This window comes from Abramis brama (genome assembly GCF_963993115.1).
Source record: "Abramis brama genome assembly, chromosome: 23".
NCBI lineage: Eukaryota > Metazoa > Chordata > Actinopteri > Cypriniformes > Leuciscidae > Abramis > Abramis brama.
This window is the reverse complement of record NC_139985.1, coordinates 15,164,073-15,185,014: the sequence shown is the minus strand read 5'-3', so window position 1 is coordinate 15,185,014 and position 20,942 is coordinate 15,164,073. Positions and strand designations below refer to the sequence as shown.

At 38.7% G+C, this 20,942-nt stretch overlaps 1 protein-coding gene across 13 annotated transcripts in view; it reads left to right on the top strand.

Moving 5' to 3' along the window:
• The first annotated feature begins 507 nt into the window (after positions 1-507).
• magi1b (membrane associated guanylate kinase, WW and PDZ domain containing 1b) overlaps positions 508-20,942 on the top strand; it is a 132,830-nt gene continuing 112,395 nt past the window's right edge. For 11 of the 13 annotated variants that reach the window (XM_084101119.1, XM_084101117.1, XM_084101114.1 and 8 more), the window contains exon 1: positions 533-1,341. In XM_084101119.1, coding sequence (XP_083957245.1) covers positions 1,044-1,341 — 298 coding nt within the window. In that variant the 5' untranslated portion in view covers positions 533-1,043. Of the gene's footprint in view, positions 1,342-5,163; positions 5,293-20,942 lie in introns of those variants that run through there. The other 2 variants (XM_084101109.1, XM_084101105.1) reach the window with 2 other exon arrangements.

The following is a 20,942-nucleotide window of genomic DNA, read 5'->3' as shown; positions in this document are numbered from 1 at the left end:
AGGTTGAACCTGATTAAAAGGATTTATGAGATGAACCATTCAATTTCTACACAAACCGACACTTTGGGAAAACCGACAAAACATGTTGTGCAAGAGTAAGGAAACAATTCCTGTCTTTATAAACAGCAAGTCTTAAACATAACAAAGACAAAACTACGTTTGAAAATCTTTCATGATTTATGGCTAAGGCCCAGTACTTTGATTCTGGACTCTGGAGATGTTATCAATTCATCTCATTAACCAGTTTTATATGCTGCTGATTATAGCCTTGAATACAGTCCAGGTGCGATTATTTATAAATGTTGATGCTTGTATTTATTTATTGCCGGCACTTCTACGATTTATAATGTGAAAGACATTTAATCAAGAGTTTACAGAAATCGGCATAGGTTCGTAAATATATATTTATATTTTCTTAGACGGGCTTTAGGACCTGGTGACGGGCGCAGAGAGGATTCCCTTCAAGAGTCCGAAGGGAAATAGTGCGCATGCACGCACGTTACGCTCGCTCCATCCCTAGTCGCGAGCAGGCAGAACAGGACAGGAGAAATGTATGACAACAGACGTCAACGCTGTACCTGTTTAAAGGAGCCGTGAACTAGGAGGAAACGCTCACCAACACAGTCTGTGTACCAAGGAAAGCTGCGGGAATTGTACTTAGAAGTGTTTTAGAATATATTAAACTAAGCGTAAGACTTAAAGAAGTGTAGTTAAAGAGGTTTATGAAATTAAAACACAAGCAGATGAGCGCAACCAAGAGGATTAAAGGGGGAAGGATGTTAAGAAGATGAGGAAAACAATACAGGCTAATTAGGGAAGCGGTCGGACCGGGAATTTAATTTAGTGAACAGCCGGACAATGGCTTGATTTTGTTTTTTCTTTCTTTTTTTTTGGGGGGGCTGCGAGGAAGCTGCATTCATGACCGAGGGAACGGAAAAGAAACTTTACCGCGCGTGCGAGGGATATTTCATTCTATGAAACTATTTCGTTTTCTCGTCTGTCAGCGGAACCACCTGTTTCTGGACGGATTTTATTGATTCATCATGTCCAAAGTGGTACAGAAAAAGAATCACTGGACCACCAAAGTTAACGAGTGCACGGTTTCTAAGGACGCCCGTGGCGAGCTGAACGTGCAGCTGCTCGGCGGTGCGGAGAATGGGGAGTTCGCCTATATCGGACACGTTAACGGGAATGCCGTACAGTACAGAAATGGGAAAGTGTCCGAGGGGGAATTAGTTCTGGAAGTGGAGACGCTCTCTGTCTCTGGATTGCCTCTATATGATGTGCTGACAGTGATCAAGAACTGCAAGGGACCTATTAGGTTGAAAACTGTGAGGCAAGGTAAGAAGAGTGCTTTGATCTCACTTTTGTTTTTTTCCATGTGATGCATTTCCTGTAAACAAATCATCAAGGAATCAACCAATCAACGAATTGCTTTCCAATAACCAATGGGTTTATTTCTTTTTTGAAACTATACTAAATAACTACACTGCAACAATTATAATAACTACATAATATATCTTAGTTGTTGCTAAAATTCACTGGCCAAGTCCAATTTTTTACATTCCTCCCTTATGAAAGCCCTGAGCTACAGCAGCATTAGTAGTAGAAGTGTTTTTATTTATTTATTTATTTATGCCATTGCATTTATGCATTTTGCACATTCATTTTCATCTTTGTTTTCGACTTTATGTAGCCTAATGCATTTCTCACTTCAGAATGAACGAATCTCTATTCTTAAGCATGGTGAAACTTTTTGCCCCAGTTTAAGTTGCAATAAGTGTAACTTGACAAAATCCATTTCACAGAAGGCCAGATAATGCTGAACACCCTTTGTAGCTTTGATACGTTTAAAGCACGACTCATTAAAAAAATCACATGTGATGCAGTTCTTCACATTTCTAAGCCAATTCGTTATTTTTTTCACTTGACTCCTTTATGAGGAGTTGATGAGTGAACCGTGATTCCCAGGTAAAGGCACTACAGACTGTCTATTGTGCTGAAGCGGTGGTGACTCCCCACAGGGCTCTGCCTCATCACATGGTTTGAGTTATGCTTCTGCCTATTTCACCAAATGACTTCAGACAATATCAGGAAACCAGCCAATCAACTCGGACTGCATTCCCAGAGCACCACTGGGCCAGGCTCCAGCTCTCTCTCTCACTCTCTCTCATACACATTCTCCTCATATACATTCTGGTGTTGAGTTTCACTGTTTATAATCTATCATGCTGTCTGGGAATTCTTTGTTGTATCCAGCCTTAATTATGAAAATGTTTTTGGCAACAAATGCCATCTGTGTTTCTGTGAGTTTGTGAAAAAGTCATTTTTTTTTTGTCTAAACAAGCTGATGATCTCAAACTCTCCCATTCTTCAGACTTGTAGGATGAATAATTGATATGAAATGCATTAAGCTGAGCTTGAAGTGCTTTTCTTGTGGACCAAGACTCTTGTTCATGTAAGCACCTGTGGGTCTTCACGTGGCCGTGTTCATTTGTGTGGGACATTATTATATACAGTGTCTAATCACGAGCACACAGCCCATCTATAACCTTCGGCACAGTTAATGCAGCGCTCAACAAATTTGCTCATTAATCTTCATTGATTTTTACATTAAGACTCTCAGTCCTGTGGTGACCTCACCTCGGTCTGTGCCCCGGCAGCTCTCTCTGGAGGTAATATGTAATAGCAATACCTTTCAACGCTGTTGTATTGATTGATGGAACAAGCCTCTTCAGCTGAGAACATGTCAGCGACTCAGTGGAGTTGAGCTGAAAGTTACATGGGATGGCAGTTATGGACATCTTAAAGTGGGGAAAATGTAAAAAGATTCATGGGTCAATCAATGACATGCATAGGCGTAATTTGCGGGTGGGACGGGTTTGGACATGTCCCCACCACTTTTTGCTAAGGTCGATATTGTCCCCACCACTTTTGAAACATCTCGCGGCACGAATGTACCAATACAAATGAACAAAACATCTCCAGTTAACTACCAGAGCATTAATTTCATTCATTTGTCAAATAAGAGGCGATCTAGCGCTGAAATGTGTTGTTTTTGAAATCAAGTGATCAAAGTGCTCGTTGCCGCTGTGATCAGTGGCGCGGATACTGTGTTTGTTTGTCTTCACTCGGACGCGCGCTTCAATCCGTTGTGGAGAGACTCTCTATTCGTTCCGGTTAAATTACAAAACAAAATGCACACAAACGTGTCCATGCTTGATATACAACCACTGAAAAACATAATCGAGAAAAAAAAAAAAAAAAAAAAAAAAAAAAAAAAAATATATATATATATATATTTCTCGATTATATATATGGGTTCTTATATATATGAGTGCGGTTAGAACCGAGAACTTCTGACACGCTGGGCGAAAATTCTGCCCCTGGACCATTTAATTACACGCTTAAAATAGTCGGATCAACATATAATAGGCCTCATTAAACGACTAATTAAACCCAATCACTGTACTATTTAAATCGATTGCTGGACATCGTAATGTAATGTTATTGTACATACATCTGTTTTATGATTTAGCATTGAGTTACCCCCCCTCCCCCACCTGTCCCACCCACTTTTTAAAACAAAGTTATGCCACTAATGACATGAAATGCAATTTGTATATACAATGACTTGAATAGATCTCTTCTATGATGGGCGTGTTTTGGTATTCTGAATTAAAATATTTGAAACGGTTTTGTCCGCCAAATTAAAGTTACAAGGCAAGGTTAGTTCAGGTTGTTACTGCACATGTTGCGCTTAACTGTATTTTTCTTTTTTTTGAAGTGGCAAACAGTGCTCATCTGAAGCGTCTCAGCTGAAGGAAGTAATCCATTATTTATCGGCTTTAATATATCGGTATTATCGGCCAAATTTTCTTAACGGATCGATAACGATAACATTAAAAATGAACATATATCGTACGATACCGATATGATGCAGATATAGACCGATATCGTGCATCCCTAGAATATATGGATTAAGATGTGTACATGTGTTCAAGTTTCAAGGAAAACTATATAACTTTTTGATGGTTATACCACATGACATTTTTAGAGTAATTTCAAACTGAAAATAGTATTATCATTTTTCAGGCCATATGAAACAAACATGAATACAAATAGTACATTTATAATAATAGGCTATGTGTTTTAAATGATATTTTCAAATCAAAAGATTTTTCTCTTTCTATTTTTTTGTGAAAACTCTTACATGGCAATTTTTTTGTCGTGCTGTAAATGTGTGCATACAATGTCCGTCCAGACTCCAGATGGACCGTTGACTTGTTATCATGATGCATTTCACAGTAGGACAATTTATCCTGTATCAGATTTCTCCCATGTCTGTGCTCATTGTAAACAAATGCTGATCCTAGATCTGAAGGGGAGAATGACACACTGCTCTACATCCCTCTGTCTGGGTGCTTCTGTGTGGGATTTGACATCGAGCTGGATTAGGCAGTGCCTGGGGAGAAAACGCATGTGTGCGTGTAATGTATTTAGCATGTTCACAGCCTCAGTTTGCACATGGATCATGCTAATCTACCCTGAACCATTAGAAAGGGGACTGTGAAATGCCATTAAGCCAGTGGTCAAGGGGTTACCAGCATGAAGTTATTCAGTATCTGGATCACATCAGGCTGTCGAGGCTGTGCCCTTACGTTCCGCATCCGTTTTTATTGTTTACACAGTCAAATATCAGTCCTGATGCTTTTCACATATATCAAACACAATTCCATTTCATATATACATATTGTAGGATTTTATATGGCCGGCTGATGGATTTACGGCAGTGTAAATTAGCTGAAGGGAGGGGTGGAGGCCTCAGTGGGTAGATTTCATGTGGAAGTGTTTATTTCCTTTTCCTGAGTTCAGTTTAAACATCTGTGTTCTTCAGGAGAAAGAGAGGAACCCACTCTGCTTCCTATCGCAGTCGGTGAGCCGGAACAACTCAAAACAATAAGGAAAGCTAGCCATTCTTTCAGTGCCTCAAAAAGAGGAAGGGACAATAAAGGAGTGAATGAATAACCAAATGATCTCAACCGCACGTTTGTGCATCCACCTATGGTTATGCAACAGCAATTTGTGTACATTACGATTAAGGCAGGGTTGCCTAATCCTGTTCCTGGGATCTACCTTCCTGGATACCTGATCAAACACAACTGAAACAGTTCTGATGTAGTTCAGATCGTGCCACTATTGAGGAACTGTGAATAGGAACTCAGGAAGGTGTTTTTGTGTTTCTTATAGAGATAACAAGACCCTGGACAAGGAGTTGTACACCATGCTTGGGTAGGAAAGGACTGCTTTTCTTGATGTTGTGGAGCACAAATCTTTATGACCGAGTGTCTTTTTTTTTGTGCAATGTGGTCGGTTAAGTTCATTGACCTTGATGCCGATATCATTGATAAGCCTGTTAAAACAAGTCCTTATATAAATCAACAGGGGCTTGGCCGCCTTCTCACTCAATCATTAACATTTTTTATAATATAAGTTAGTAAGTGGAATTGGTTACACTAGTGTTTGTACAGGAGGACAATTCCAGGGTAAAAGTGCTTTTCCTCTCTCAAGATGTATCCACAGGGAAAACTTCAGTCCAACTGGGCTAATGGGGTCTTGTGACTGACCTGTGGAGGATGCCGTAAAGAATTTCTTATTCACAGATCAAATTGGATTTTACTGTATCAGTATCAGAGAGCTATTTAAAAAAATTTTTACAAGGGGACACATACTCATGTGAGGTGAGGTGTTGAGATCTCCCCCTCTGCTCTCAGACTCACAAAACTGTTGCTTTCTTGCTTGCTGTTTGAAAAGTCACTCATTGTGTGATGCATGACATGAAGCAAATTGTGTTGTTAATTGTGACTTTCACTTTATTTCATGCAATTCTAACAGTTTCGTTCAATTTTGACTTTAATCGCACATTTGTGACATTATATTGCACAATGCCTACTTAATTTTTTTCACATTTAAAACGAATATTTTATTTTTTGATATGTGACTTTACATTTTACAATATTACAATAATTGTGACTCTTTAATTCTGTAATGCAGTGTAGTTTTTTTTTTGTAGTTAACTTCTTTCATAGTTAACTTTATTTCTTTATATCTTGCAATTGACTGTTATCTCACATTTGTGATGTTTTTTTTTCTCACATCTGTATCTTTATATCTTTACATTTCACATGTGACACTACCTACGTTTTTTTCTGTTGTACGTGTGTGTGAGTGTTGGAGGTCATAGTGATTTCTTCCATTCATCTAAAGCCCCGGTTACCAAAGAGATGAGCAAACATTCAGCAGAATGTCAGATACTTGGGGCTGGTGTGTGCTCAGTGATGTGTCAACAGCTTACCTGTCTCAATAGAGGTTTCTTGGGAAAGCTTGGGGTGGTTCTTAGATAAAACTCTTTCGTCTTTGTTTTGCCTGTCACATTTCTCAAGATATCACATTTACATACTCAAACATGCTGATTCAAAACAACTTAAAACCTATGAAATCTGATATCTTTTTTTCCTCTCATTCTTATGTTATCTGGTCCCTTTCTCTATGTTAGGATGTTGTTTTTTCTTTCAGTTTAATCTGAGCTTAAATAGAACTTTTGTTTATTGTTAAAGCAATCATTGCAATCCTCTTAAAGCTTTTGTCAACTTTCAGTCAGTGATGCTGCCCCGCATGTTTCACAACGTCACGGTCAAGGCATCCATCAAGCCATGCAAGTTTGGTTAGTGCTTATGAAAGGTTTTTTTTTTTTTTTTTTTTTTTTTGCTCCAATTTTCCATTAGTTAGGCACTTAATTGTCACAGTCGGTCTCTCTTCGGCCAGCGAAGATCTCCTAGTCAGACAAGAACTGAAAGAAAGTGAAAGATGTGATTTCTGAATAAGCTTGTGGTGAGTGATGGCTGTTAGAACATTACTCTTTTGCTGGATGGCTGAATAAATTCTGATCTGTCAGTTGTTAATCTGGGAATCAAAAGTTTCAAAAGTTTAGTTAGGCTACTGGAGTAGGATTTTTCTCCATCTCTGGTCCTGTTTGCTTTGGGCTTGAACGGACACATACACATACACACAAAATTATGTCAAAATACCCGTCTCGGCAAGTATTCTCCCGGTTATGTCATAAGTGATCAGTTGAGAAAGAAACCGGATGTGTGTCAGTATTCGGTCCGTGCATTTGGTCTTAAAGTGACAACAGCCTAATATTTCAGCTGTTGTCTGTGTCGTTAATGTAAGAAAAAAAAAACTTCATCATCATCTACCATGTTCGAGAGAATAAGATAGTTTGGAGAGCAGAAAGTGATGACGACAGCTTGTAGGATAAGTGTGCCGCGTAAAGTGAGAGTAACAAGCAGAATCTCTGCTCCAGATTCTGAAAGTGCTCCATTGAGAACCAGACCAAAAAAGTTATGTGCACCCCTGTTTATAGCAGAAATCTGGCCTATCTTGCAATCATTATGACAAATGAAACTCTTGTTTAAAGATGGGAATTATAAGAAATGAATGATTCTGATTCGACGAACGTTTCTTTTTCTAATTTTGAGGAAGAAAGAATACACAATGTTTGGAAAACATTTGTTATTGCATTGATTCCCAACCCTGCTTTGAAATCACACACTACAGACTTGGACATCGCTGACAGTTGGAGAAAACCTGGAGAATATATCCTTCAGATAATATTATTTTAAGTGACGTCTGCAAGAGACTATGGTTAGTGCAGGGAAGCACGATTTGATAGTTTCTCCTGCAGGGAGAAACGTTGCAGAAACATACTTGCGCACATCAGATGTTCTGATCAGCCATGCATAGCCACGGCTCTGCTTTCGTTGCCCTCTTTTCTTGATGATTTTCAGAGCAGTCTCTCACACAGGCACTAAAATGAACTTAACCTCGGGATAGTCCTGACCTGGTGTGAATAGTCAATCATTCCCTATATCCCAGAAGTCACCAATTACCGTTTTGTGGTTCATGAACACTCACCCGCTTCATTTTCTTTGTCCGGCTCAAATGTAAAGTTTATTATTTCTTATTAATTCTTTAGAAACTGCCATTGTTTGGAGTATTGGGAGAATGCTATTGCTTTTTACAATAAGTATTTCTGCAGTGCACATTGCTTATAGCATACAAGCCATATGGCTACTGAAACTCTGTTAGATTTGATTGTCTGTACTATAAAGAAATGTGTACTGGAACTTTTAAACGAATACCCTGTTATATTCAGTTGGATTATGCTTCATCATCCCAGGGTCTCTGGAGAGGTTGCTGTGTGTGTCCAGCACGATGTGTTTTTACAGCACGGTTCTGTTCAGCCAAAGCCCAGGGGTCTGAATACACAGATCTCATTAAAGAAGAGGCCTTTTCTTTCTCCGCCTCTTCTCGTACGGCCTTATTACTGAAAGAGAGACGGCAAGAAAAAGAGTATGGGGTGTCTCGCAGAGAGTTCGGAGGGGGTCAGACTAGTTCAAGAGGATTTAGACAGGCTTTTGTTGTCAACAATAGCAGACAGACAACACACTGTGCCACTCCGGTGTCCGATATGGTCGGCGGCTGCCCATGGATCCTTCTTTGGTGCGTTCTTTTATTGTGCTTTTCATGTAAGAGAGCCATGCATGAGCTAATCACTTTGCTCCTGCTCTTTTCAAGTACGTTTTCTTCCAAAATGCTTAATTCCAGAGATTTCAAATGTAAATTAATGCAACCTACATGTATGCATTAAGTTTTGTTCTCTGATTTTCTATAGACATTCCCAAAATATATCAAAATATCTCCACAGGGTCCATCAGAATAGTGTGTCTTGATGCACATGAATGTCATATAGATTTCAAAAGCTCCCTTTAGCTTCGTACAATCAGTATACTATTCTCAAAATTAGGAACTGCTGTGTCTGGCAGTGTTATTGTTAACTAAAAAAAATTAAAAACTTGCTTGAAAAGGAGTTTGGTTCGGAGACAGAGACTGATGTTTCAACAGGAGGCACATAAACACCAACCCAACCGCACACACACCCACCCGTGGAAGGATGCATCCCACTTTCGGAAGGGAAAACACATCAAGCTATTGAATATAATAACCATGTGTTAGTATTTACAGAAGGAAGAACAAACCCTCCCAGAACATTCCGCCTCCGATATAAATAACCTTTTCAGCAGATTTCAGTTATCAAATCAAAGAAATTTAGCTGTGATGGCTTCTTGTCAGTAATGTTTTTAATTCATTTCTCACACAGTAACACGCCGTTCTTGATTTCTAAACAAATCAGATCTTCAGTTTGAATTGCGAAAACCTACATCTGCTACATTTCCAGCGTGATTCGAAACACTTGTGGTGCCGAATGTAATGACTGGAGCGTGTCGATTGTCTAAACCGTCCTGATGCCTTTTGTTAGCATGTTTATGGTGGGACGGAGGAGGGGTGTGTGTGTGTGTCTGTTTGACAGAACGCAGCTGTGGAGGTGAGGCTGCCATATGTTTACATTAGGATTTTTCCTGACAGCCACTGTACAGGGCATCTGTCATTATCCCCATTTTTGTTTTTCAATGAAATTAGGGATGTGTGCAATCTTGTACTAATTTATTGGGTTGGATTCTGTGCAGTATTTTCCTTGTTTGTGTCTTTTATTGCTGTGTAAGTGTGAGAAAGAGACATTGTACCTCTTATCAACACCCTTTTAATTGCTTTCTTTCACTGTTCATCTTCATTAATTAGACTTTACATGCTCTTCCGTTGTGCTTCTGGCTGTCTCTCTCGCCATGGTAACTGAAGTCATGGTGTTGTGATTTGAGTGGCGTTTATGTGACCGCGTGAGCACAGCGCCGTCCCAATTGACAGGGTCAGAGGCACGCGCTCACACGCACGCACACATGCACACATTGTCTGTTGAGATCCATCATATTCTGCCTGCAGTAAGTCAGCAGGGTAATTTCTCTCTCTTCTTTGTCATCTACTCATACACTCATTGGTCCTGGATATTGTCATATCTTATCTGTGTTCATTTAATTTTAATTTAATTTTAAGCCTTGGCGTGAGTAATTTTATACTATGTGACCGGGATATATCACAATGCAGTTGTTTATAATTTAAGTAACCATAACCATTTAGGATATTCTGGTGAAATAAATATTTTATTTTGGAACTTAGGAGCTGCTTTTATTAAAATAAATAAAAATAAAACTTTTATTTTGGAGCTGCAAACTAAAAAATTATATTATTTCTAAAAAATAAACATGTTTGGCAAGGTTTTTTTTTAAAACAAAGAATCAAAATGTTAATCTAATGTAATAAAATTGATAATTCTGATGCTAAATTCTGATTAGATACTTTTTTTATTATATATTCTTAAAATGTAGGACATGAATATAAACGATAAACAAACAAATAAATAAATATCAGCGCACTGAAACAAATATCAGCGCAAACATAATCAGGCCGATGTACAAGCCTTAATGTCGAACGAAAACTCAAAATTGCTTCAAATATTATTGTACCACCAGTCCTTCTGCGTTCTCACTTCTACTTTATTCATCTCTCTTCCTCAAACTTCATGGCAGAAAAGCGTGAAGACGAGGGTGGTGCATTTAACGTTTGATGCTATTCTTAACCCTTTAATATAGCAGCGTCAGTTTAAATTAGGCTGTATGGCACTGATTTACTGGCATGCCCTGTAATTGCACCGACAGCTTTAAAGGAGGCCATTCCTGGAGTCTGGTAGCCATTTTTTGAATCTGCACCTCTTTTGCTCTCTGTGAATAGTTGGGCGGGAATAATTTATGCTAAGCTAAAGGGCTAAAGTTGCCTTGCGGTGCAGTTGGTGTTTTTACTCTGTCTGTTTTTCATTTAGGAAGGTTTTTTCCTCTTTAGCGTCATGCTTTAGACCTCTTCTCCTTCATTACAGATGGAAAGAAAACAAAGTTGTCTTCAGCACCTCTGAGAGGAAGGGAGGAAGAGGCATGACGAACCAATTCTCTCCATCTGTCGCTTTTTTGTGGTGGAAAAAAAAGTTCAGACTTTGAAGTTTTTTTCTTCTTAGGTCAATTACAAAGACGGAGACAAATTCTGATTCTTAGGAGTCACTCGGATTAGGGAGGAGAATCTGAGTAGTTCTTTCTCACATTTGCACATTTCTCAGATCCTTTAGAGGTCATTCTCAAAATAGGTTTTGAGACATGACTTTCAAAATGTGTAATTTTTTTTTTAACAGCTGACATTTGACCTTTTTACTAATCAGCTGGGTAAGTGCTTCTTCCTATGAACTAGTTCACATATCCGATTGATTCAGCCATGCAATTCTGGTCTGTTTCTCATAAGTTATCGTATAATTTCAGAACACTTGACATTTATAGTTATGTTTTTTTTTTTGTCCACTTTAGAGCTTCACAGAGGTGATCGTTATGAACTGTATTGTATGTCATTGTAAGGGAAAAGGTAACTGCATACTGTTTTGGAACGACATGAGCAAGAAATGATAGAATATTCATTTTTGAGTAAACTATATTTTCATTTTATGAAGGCTTTCTGCTGCTTATATTTTACCCTCTCTCAGCATGTTTTGTTTGGAAAAGTTTACATTGACCTCATCTCATCGGTGGGCTCATATACACACGCAGACTCTTTCCTACATTACCTAATTGAATAAGTCCTGTTGCCAGGTATTGCAATTAGATGTCTCTGTGGAGCGCATTGTCCTCATTTGAAAAGTGCAGACTGCAGCATCTCTCCTTCACTCTTTCTTTTCAGCGCTTCATTTTCTCTGTCCCCATCGCATATTCTCCTTTTTCATTTAACTTTATCCCTCCATCCGCTCTTGCACACTGGGATCCTATTTTTAGTGTGTCAGTAAACATCCAGTTTCACGCATTACCTCATCTGTTCGTACATTAAGGAAGGCCTCTGTTGGAGCCTAGTGGTTAGCCACATGTGCTCCAGTCACGTTGAGCCTTGGTGCGCACATGGGAAATTTAGGTTTGAGTCCTGCCGCATATGTGTAAAAATATCATTCTCTGTTGGAGCTCTGGCCTAGTTGTTTATTACTATAATTAGTATCATTAAGGAGTATCCTTAGTATCATTCTGTGGGGAGTTTGCGTTTTCTTTCCCCACACAGTCCAAAGACATGTAGGCTAGGTGGACTGGATTTAATTTTACTATAAATCCGGGTCACGTTGAGCTTTGGTGCTCATATGAGAAATTCTGATTTGAGTCTGGCCTGCGTTGTGTCCAAATCCCATTATTGGTCTCTCCTATAATTTCCTGTCCCTTAAATAGCGCTAATAATCAATAAATATTAGTGTTGTCAAATCAATTAATCGTGAATAATCGCATCTAACAAAAGTTTGTTCACATAATATATGTGTGTGTGTATATAATTAAATGTTAATAATAATTAAATATATATTTATAATTAAATAATTATATATTTATACACACACACACACACACACACACACACACACACACACACACACACACACACACACACACACACACACACACACACACTCACCTAAAGGATTATTAGGAACACCTGTTCAATTTCTCATTAATGCAATTATCTAATCAACCAATCACATGGCAGTTGCTTCAATGCATTTAGGGGTGTGGTCCTGGTCAAGACAATCTCCTGAAGTCCAAACTGAATGTCAGAATGGGAAAGAAAGGTGATTTAAGCAATTTTGAGCGTGGCATGGTTGTTGGTGCCAGACGGGCCGGTCTGAGTATTTCACAATCTGCTCAGTTACTGGGATTTTCACGCACAACCATTTCTAGGGTTTACAAAGAATGGTGTGAAAAGGGAAAAACATCCAGTATGCGGCAGTCCTGTGGGCGAAAATGCCTTGTTGATGCTAGAGGTCAGAGGAGAATGGGCCGACTGATTCAAGCTGATAGAAGAGCAACTTTGACTGAAATAACCACTCGTTACAACCGAGGTATGCAGCAAAGCATTTGTGAAGCCACAACACGCACAACCTTGAGGCGGATGGGCTACAACAGCAGAAGACCCCACCGGGTACCACTCATCTCCACTACAAATAGGAAAAAGAGGCTACAATTTGCACAAGCTCACCAAAATTTGACAGTTGAAGACTGGAAAAATGTTGCCTGGTCTGATGAGTCTCGATTTCTGTTGAGACATTCAGATGGTAGAGTCAGAATTTGGCGTAAACAGAATGAGAACATGGATCCATCATGCCTTGTTACCACTGTGCAGGCTGGTGGTGGTGGTGTAATGGTGTGGGGGATGTTTTCTTGGCACATTTTAGGCCCCTTAGTGCCAATTGGGCATCGTTTAAATGCCACAGCCTACCTGAGCATTGTTTCTGACCATGTCCATCCCTTTATGACCACCATGTACCCATCCTCTGATGGCTACTTCCAGCAGGATAATGCACCATGTCACAAAGCTCGAATCATTTCAAATTGGTTTCTTGAACATGACAATGAGTTCACTGTACTAAAATGGCCCCCACAGTCACCAGATCTCAACCCAATAGAGCATCTTTGGGATGTGGTGGAACGGGAGCTTCGTGCCCTGGATGTGCATCCCACAAATCTCCATCAACTGCAGATGCTATCCTATCAATATGGGCCAACATTTCTAAAGAATGCTTTCAGCACCTTGTTGAATCAATGCCACGTAGAATTAAGGCAGTTCTGAAGGCGAAAGGGGGTCAAACACAGTATTAGTATGGTGTTCCTAATAATCCTTTAGGTGAGTGTATATTCATACACGTATATAGGCCTACTGTGTATATATATAATGTGTGTATATGTACATATACACAGACATGCACAAACACACACAGACGCACATTTGATATAAATTTAATAATATATATACAGACACATTTTTTTCTGTAATATTGTTCTGCAACTCATAAATAACTGTAGATAAATTTTTGATGTGCAAAAATGTAAAAATCCATACATAGAGCATAATGAATAATGTAGAGGCTTTTAGATATTTAAAGGGCTATAACTAAGTCTCTGATGGTATTGTAAGTCAATTTGTTAGTACTTTGCTGAAATACACCCTGACTAAAGTTCAAGAGCTGAGGTGGGGAAAATGTTTGGCATAAGCTGCAATCAATTTAATACTGTTTGCTGACTCAGATACTGCAGCGCTTGTGAAACACAGATGCTGGGAAAGTTTTAATTCCAGTCAAAGACAACATGATGAGCCCTTTCTGCTGTTTAGCCCTGACCAATGTCACTTCCTCAGTATCATTTCCTGATTCCATTACTTCCTACCTTTTTGTGTTTGTCATATGTTTTCCTCTTCACTTTTTGCTGTGTCCTAGACTTTGTTTCTGGAAAAATCTTAGTGTAGTTTATTTCTTTGAGTTGACACCTGATTCTGAGGAGGAAGTTTGGCTTCTTAAAGCAAATAAATGAGAAATTGCTGACTAAAATATCCAGTGCCAGAAACTTCACCTGTTTGCGTAACACACGGTAAAAGAGCTCTAGAATGTTCTGTCGGATGTTTATGCGTCTCCATGCCCTCTGTTTGCGCTTCAGGAACTTCAGGAATCTCGTCTGACCAGTCTCTTCTGATGTTATCTCTGGTTTTCTGTCCTTGCTTTGTCTCTTGTGCTTAATAGTTCACATATCTTGTACTGGAAGCGGCACTCTACAAAATGATTTTGAAGCAGATACACTTTGCTAAGATGTTGTACTTAAACATTTAAATATAAACCACTGAATTCCACTGGCTCATCCTTTAATCTTAAGCCTCAAATGGAGGTAATGGAGTAGATTGTGACGTTGCACTGGCTCTGACCAGCACTACTGTACATTCAAGCCTGAATACCAGAGATTACAAAACTGTTCCACCAGCAAACTGTGGACTGACTGTGTATGTAACACACCTGCTCTCTGGGCGGGACCTGTCAGACAGGTTGGGGTGAAACCAACACACATCTTCATTCCACCTGTTAACAGGTGCAAGTAGGTTCAGGAAGCAAACCTTTTTTGTTTAAGTGTCATAATGACAGCTTCAATTCAACATATCCGTTGCTGCACAATCTATTACACCATATGTAGATCTTTGTGGGTTAGATGACCATGTCAGATTCTGGCCCAGAAAGGTAGTAAAGATATCGTTAAAATAGGCCATGTGACTACAGTGATTCAACATTTAAAGTTATGAAGCGACGAGAATACTTTTTGTGTGCAAACCCCCCTCAAAATAACGACTTTATTCAACTATCTCTTCTCTTCCACTTCCTACGCTGTTGACGTAGTGTAAACAATGCAGCACTTCCTGGTTCAGTGTCTGCACAAAAAGTATCCTTGTCGCTTCATAATTTATATGTTACCGGCAAAGTGTGAAATCCCGGTATTGTATAGAATGCCTAGGCAATGTATAGAATTCCTGATGTTTTTTGCACAAAATACATGACCTAATTCAAATATCTTAATTTGTGTTCCGAAGATGAACTAAGGTCTTATGGGTTTAGAACGACATGAGGGTAACTAATTAATTAATGACAGAATTTTCATTTTTGGGTGAACTAACCCTTTAAAATCACTGAAATATTAATGAGGGCTTGTGTTAATACTCTAGAGGGGGAGAAGCAGGTTCAGGACATTAGCATATTAACACTGCATAATTTCTGATAAATATATTTTTTGTTCTTAATAATTTCTCCTAAGTGATTATATAACAGAAGAACATATCTGCTTCTAGAATCCAGAAGGTTGGAGAAGGTAAAAGGCAACGGCACAACCATTACATCAGCGCACAATTTCTTTGTAAAGCCACCCGAGTGGAGGCTCATATATTGATGTGAGGAGTGGACAGTCATCGGTCACATGATTTGAGGCTTTATGGCCCACTAGAGGGTTTTAATGGACTCATACACTGATTGATGTCAAACAGCCTTTCCTTTAGTAAGCCTTGGCAAGCGATTCTCAATGTTGTACAATGACTCATGTATTAACACATAATACATAGAACATTATGAAAAATTATAATTTTTATTTAGAATAAAATAAAATATATATATAAAAGTAAATCAAAATGATATATAAACTGTATATATACTGTACACACATATATATGCATATACATAGACTACAGCATGTATTTTAATGTGTGGATAGATCAATTTACTTGTTTTGAAACCAAAAATTGAATTGAATTTGAAAGACATGCAGGTTTGGAAAGGACACCGCTGGAGGCGTCTTCCATTTTGTGCAGCAACTGCTGCTGTGGATCCAGTGGTGGACTGTGTGATGTCATGCCTTTCAAACACACACAGCCCTATTGTAAAGCAGAGCTGAGAAAATTATATTATGTTGAACTTCCTTTCTCATGTCCCAGCCATGAATTTGTGGTGCTTTTTAATTGTGAGTTTTGCTTTGTAAGTTCCATCCAAGAACATTTTTAATGAGCGAGATGGTTTTGTGGACAAGCAGGAACATCTCTGTAGGGGTTTTATTTCATTTTAAATGAAGAACTAGCATCCAAACACACAATGATTTTTCTACTATAAGGTATGAAGCCATTGTTTGCCAGACTGTTTTGACCTTTAGATGTTGTTGTAGTATTTACTCGATGCAGATGCCCTCCGGTAGGCCAGTGTAACGCAGACAGCAGAACCGGAGGAGGTGTGTGTTTTGTCTCTCTGATACAACAGCAGGATGTGTGCTGTCTTTTCATCCCTTCACTGGACTCGTCTGTCTCCCTGCCGCCCGCTCTGTCGGCTCTCTGAAGCATGAATCAAATATGTGCAGTCATCGTGTGTGTTGTGAGCCACGCTGGGCGGCTTTTTCCTGGAATACCAGAGGCAGAAACGTTTAGTTTACCTGTCCCACTGTGGTTTCCTTCCCCAAATGTCTGTGTTTATTGACCTGAGTTCATTTAGATCTGTTCTGTGCTTCACTAGAGCTGTGTTTGTTTTCATATGGTGACTTTGTAACAGGAAGACAAGGCTCTTTTCCAGCCTCTGTCTGTAATGAGTCACATGCTGCTGTCTGCCTGGAGATACCCATGTGTCCATCCCCTCATTATATGAGTCTCTCTCTCTCTCTCTCTCTCTCTCTCTCTCTCTCTCTCTCTCTCTCTCTCTCTCTCTCTCTCTCTCTCTCTCTCTCTCTCTCTCTCTCGCTTTGCATATATACCCTCTTTCGCTTGCAAATTTGATCTTTCTTTCTTTTTTCTTTTCTTTCTTTCACTCTTGTTCTTTCTTTCTTTCGCTCTTTCATTCTTGCACGCTTTTTTCTTTTTCTTTCTCTTGGGCCTTCTTTCGTGCTTTCTCTTTGTTCTGTCTTTGCACTTTCTTTCCCTCTTTTTTATTTTTTTCCCTCTTTTTTGCTAATTTTCTGTCGCTTTTCTCATTTTTTTCATTTCTTTTGGCCTTCCTTTGCTTTTCTTTCCCCCCTGTTCTTTAGTTTTCTCTCTTTTCCAGTTTACTTCTTTCACTATTTCGTTTCTTGGTTTTGTCTTGTTTTGCTTCTCTTTGTGCTTTTTTTAGGCCTCTTCACATCAAGGACAGAATATTCAGCTAGAATAGAATATTAATAGAATATTAAACCGCGTGAAAGGGCTAGTATCCACACAAGCGAACGTGAAAGGCCTAGTATCCACGCAAGCAAACGATATAGTTCTTTTCATTCTTAGTTCATGCTGCCGTTTTATCATCTTCCACTTTAAATACTCAAGCTCTGGAAAAATAATGGAAGTTAGAAACTGTAAAAATCACTCTGAAAGTGATTCCAATGATATTTTTTTCTGTGCTGTTATCATTATAGTTGTGGTGTGGACTCTGCTATTCTTTTATATTTAAAACTATATATTTATTGTTATCGTTATATAGTTAATATAATATCTTTATATAGTTTTAGAGTTATTATCCTTGGTGTAAACAGGCCAAGATTTGTTTTCTTGTGCTTTTTCCATTCTTTTCTTTTCACCCTTTCTTTCTTTGCTCTTGTCACTCATGTATTTTTAAGTGTGTGTGCTGTGGTGTACAGTAACAGTAGAGTGACTCTTTGTTTTTACTATCGGGCATATGTCATAGAGCTTATTGGAAATGGATACTTTATGAGCGAGGAGGGGATGGCATCACGATTGCTCTTTGTGGTGTGTAGTGTAATTGACATGTGCGCATGAAATGCAGTGTGTGTGTGTTTGTGTAAAACGTGAGTGGGAGAGATCATTAAGCTGTCAGGCCCTTGAGCAGAAGGCAGTAGATATTGCCGCTGTAATTCACTGGGGTTGTGGATTGGTCTACTCTGTAGGTTCCCAGTGGGAATGCCCCTTAAAGCAGCATGCAGGCTCTAGTTTAAGTGTATGTATGGGTGTGTATGGTAAGAGGTTGTGTTCAACAGAAAAGTCATTCATTGCTGTGCTTTGTCTCACTGCTGACATATCAAATGCTGTCCTCTTTCTAGTGTGTTTGGGTGTTTCATCATGGTTTTTGTGTATGTTAAGTGAGTGTATTCTCTTTCTGGTGTGTTTGGGTGTTTCGTCATGTTGTGCGTGTGTATGAGAGCGTCTGCTGTTGTCGGTGTGCGTGCTGTGTGATTGATGTGCTGCATTCTCAGTAGTGTCTTCTCAAGCTATTTGTCTGTATAATCTTTTCCTCCCGCTGCCTCTCTCTCTCTCTCTCTCTCTCTCTCTCTCTCTCTCTCTCTCTCTCTCTCTCTCTCTCTCTCTCTCTCTCTCTCTCTCTCTCTCTCTCTCTCTCTCTCTCTCTCTCTCTCTCTCTCTCTCTCTCTCTCTCTCTCTGAGACCCAAATAACACTCAACATCAGCATAAAAGTAGGCCTACATCATGCTTTGAGACTAGCTTACCACAACAGTACAGCAGAGTTTATTGTATTCTGTATGAATATATGCACAAATGTGTGAAATCTGTGCTTGAAATCCGTTCTGCACAATCCTCTTGTTCGTTAACATTGTCAGGGTCTGAATCGGGCTCGAAGTGGTTTAAAATTGATGGCATTGTTAATATTTACATCTGAGTAGAGCTAGCAGTTATGAAGGGCCGTGGCATTTCCCGAACACGCGCTAATCGCTGCCAATTTACATCGAGCCAGCTAACCAATCTCAGCACATTTAGTTTTTCGGAAGGAGGGGCTTCATCGAAAACGACGCGTTCAACCAGACTGGGGAGAGAGGAGCTGTAATAATGTAAAATATGGGGAAAATAATGTTTTTATGTCTTAGTCTCTAATGTTAATTATTTTTTTATAATAATCTTAAGTGTGGGAGAAAATCTTTTTTTCTTGTTATTCTTGTTTGTGTGGTTCTTTAACTTTATCTGTTCTTTCTTAAATTTAAAGTTTCGTGTTAACTTCACTTTGTCTTTATTTTTTTGTCTTTTTATATACTTTTGTTTTCTTGTCTCTTTCTCTCAACTGGCCAGTCCAAGAACACATGGGGATCTGAAAAACAGGACGAAGTGAATTTTTTTTTTTTTTTTTTTTTTAAGGTATAATTTTAGAATGTGGGCCGTAAACAACTAATTAGTGGGCACAAACTGGCATCAGAACCTGCCAGTGCCAGATGGGCATATACACCCCTCCAGTCGGGACGGTGTGCTTGAGACGGTCACCACCCACTGAGGGATTCTTACCCGCACACCTGTGCTTCCAACAGCAGCGTGAGCTTGATACCTGAAATCAGATCATTTCAGGTTTTTTTAACATAGTGAATTAAGCTCCACTTAGTCACAAAATGAAGGCAATATGATATAACATAGTTTCTTAATGGGTAATCTGATCTAAAAAGTATTCAGTATCAAAAAAAATTATTTATCTTTATTAGCTTCACAAACAAAAGAAGAAAAATGTCTTGAAAAATGACCATGTATTGAAAGTAAATGCTACAAAAAGTCTCCTTTTGTTTCAAGTCATACAGGTTTGGAACAATAAGAGCGAGTAAATGAAGACACAATTTTCTGTGACTTTTTTTTTTTTTTTTAAAGTTATTTATCTTTTTTATTGGAGAAATATATAGAGTACAGATAAACTCAACAGAAATTAAATCTGAAGATCCTCCGTATTTTCATTATGCAAACAGAAAACTAACAAAAGTTATAATTCTGCAGTTATTTACTAAATATACATATTATACATATGCATACACAATATACAGATAACTTTACATTCCTATATATGCGCATGCCCTAAGTTTGTTTTTAATGGATATTTCACTCATCTAATCTGCCATCTTGGATTTTGGTTTCATTGAGCTTGTTGCATCATACAACCTCCATCATATGCATCAGCAGCACCTTAAATGACACACAAATGTGCATGTCTTGCTTGCTACGGTTACCTCTAGACAGAGAAATGTAATTATTTTTACTTTTTGATCATCTGTGTATTATCTCTATTATCTTCCTGCCTGATTGAGAAAGAATGAGAAAGCGAGCGGAAAAACTATCACTCTGAAGGAATGACAAGTTAGACTAGAGGAATGGAGGAGAGCAAAATACGTTGCTGAAGGAATGTCAGTGTGTTTTCAGAGCTAATGATCTTCTAGCTGATCTCCTAAAGCAGACAGTATTGATATTATCTTCTGTTCACAAATGTCATGAGATGGGCTTTTTAAATCATTCCGGCTGTGAGTGAATACCAAGTTGCATGCTAGAATATCAATGGGTTATTTAAGACAAAAATTACAATTCTGTTTTTAATATTAAGTATTTATGTTAATTAACTATGAACAATTGTCTGTAATGTTAAAGGCCCTTGCACACAGAGTCCGAAATTTGCATCCGAAATTTTCGCACGTTAAAAAATAAATACGACCTCATGTTTTGTCAATCACGCTTGCACACTGCCTCCGAAACTTTCGTCCATCATAAAAAAAATTCGGATCAGGTTCGATTTTCTGCGTTTTTCGCATCCGTAGCAAGCATTTTGAATGGTGTTTTGACAATTCAGAGCCACCGAATCACGAATACGAAAAACGCATGTGAAAATTTCGTACTCAGTGTG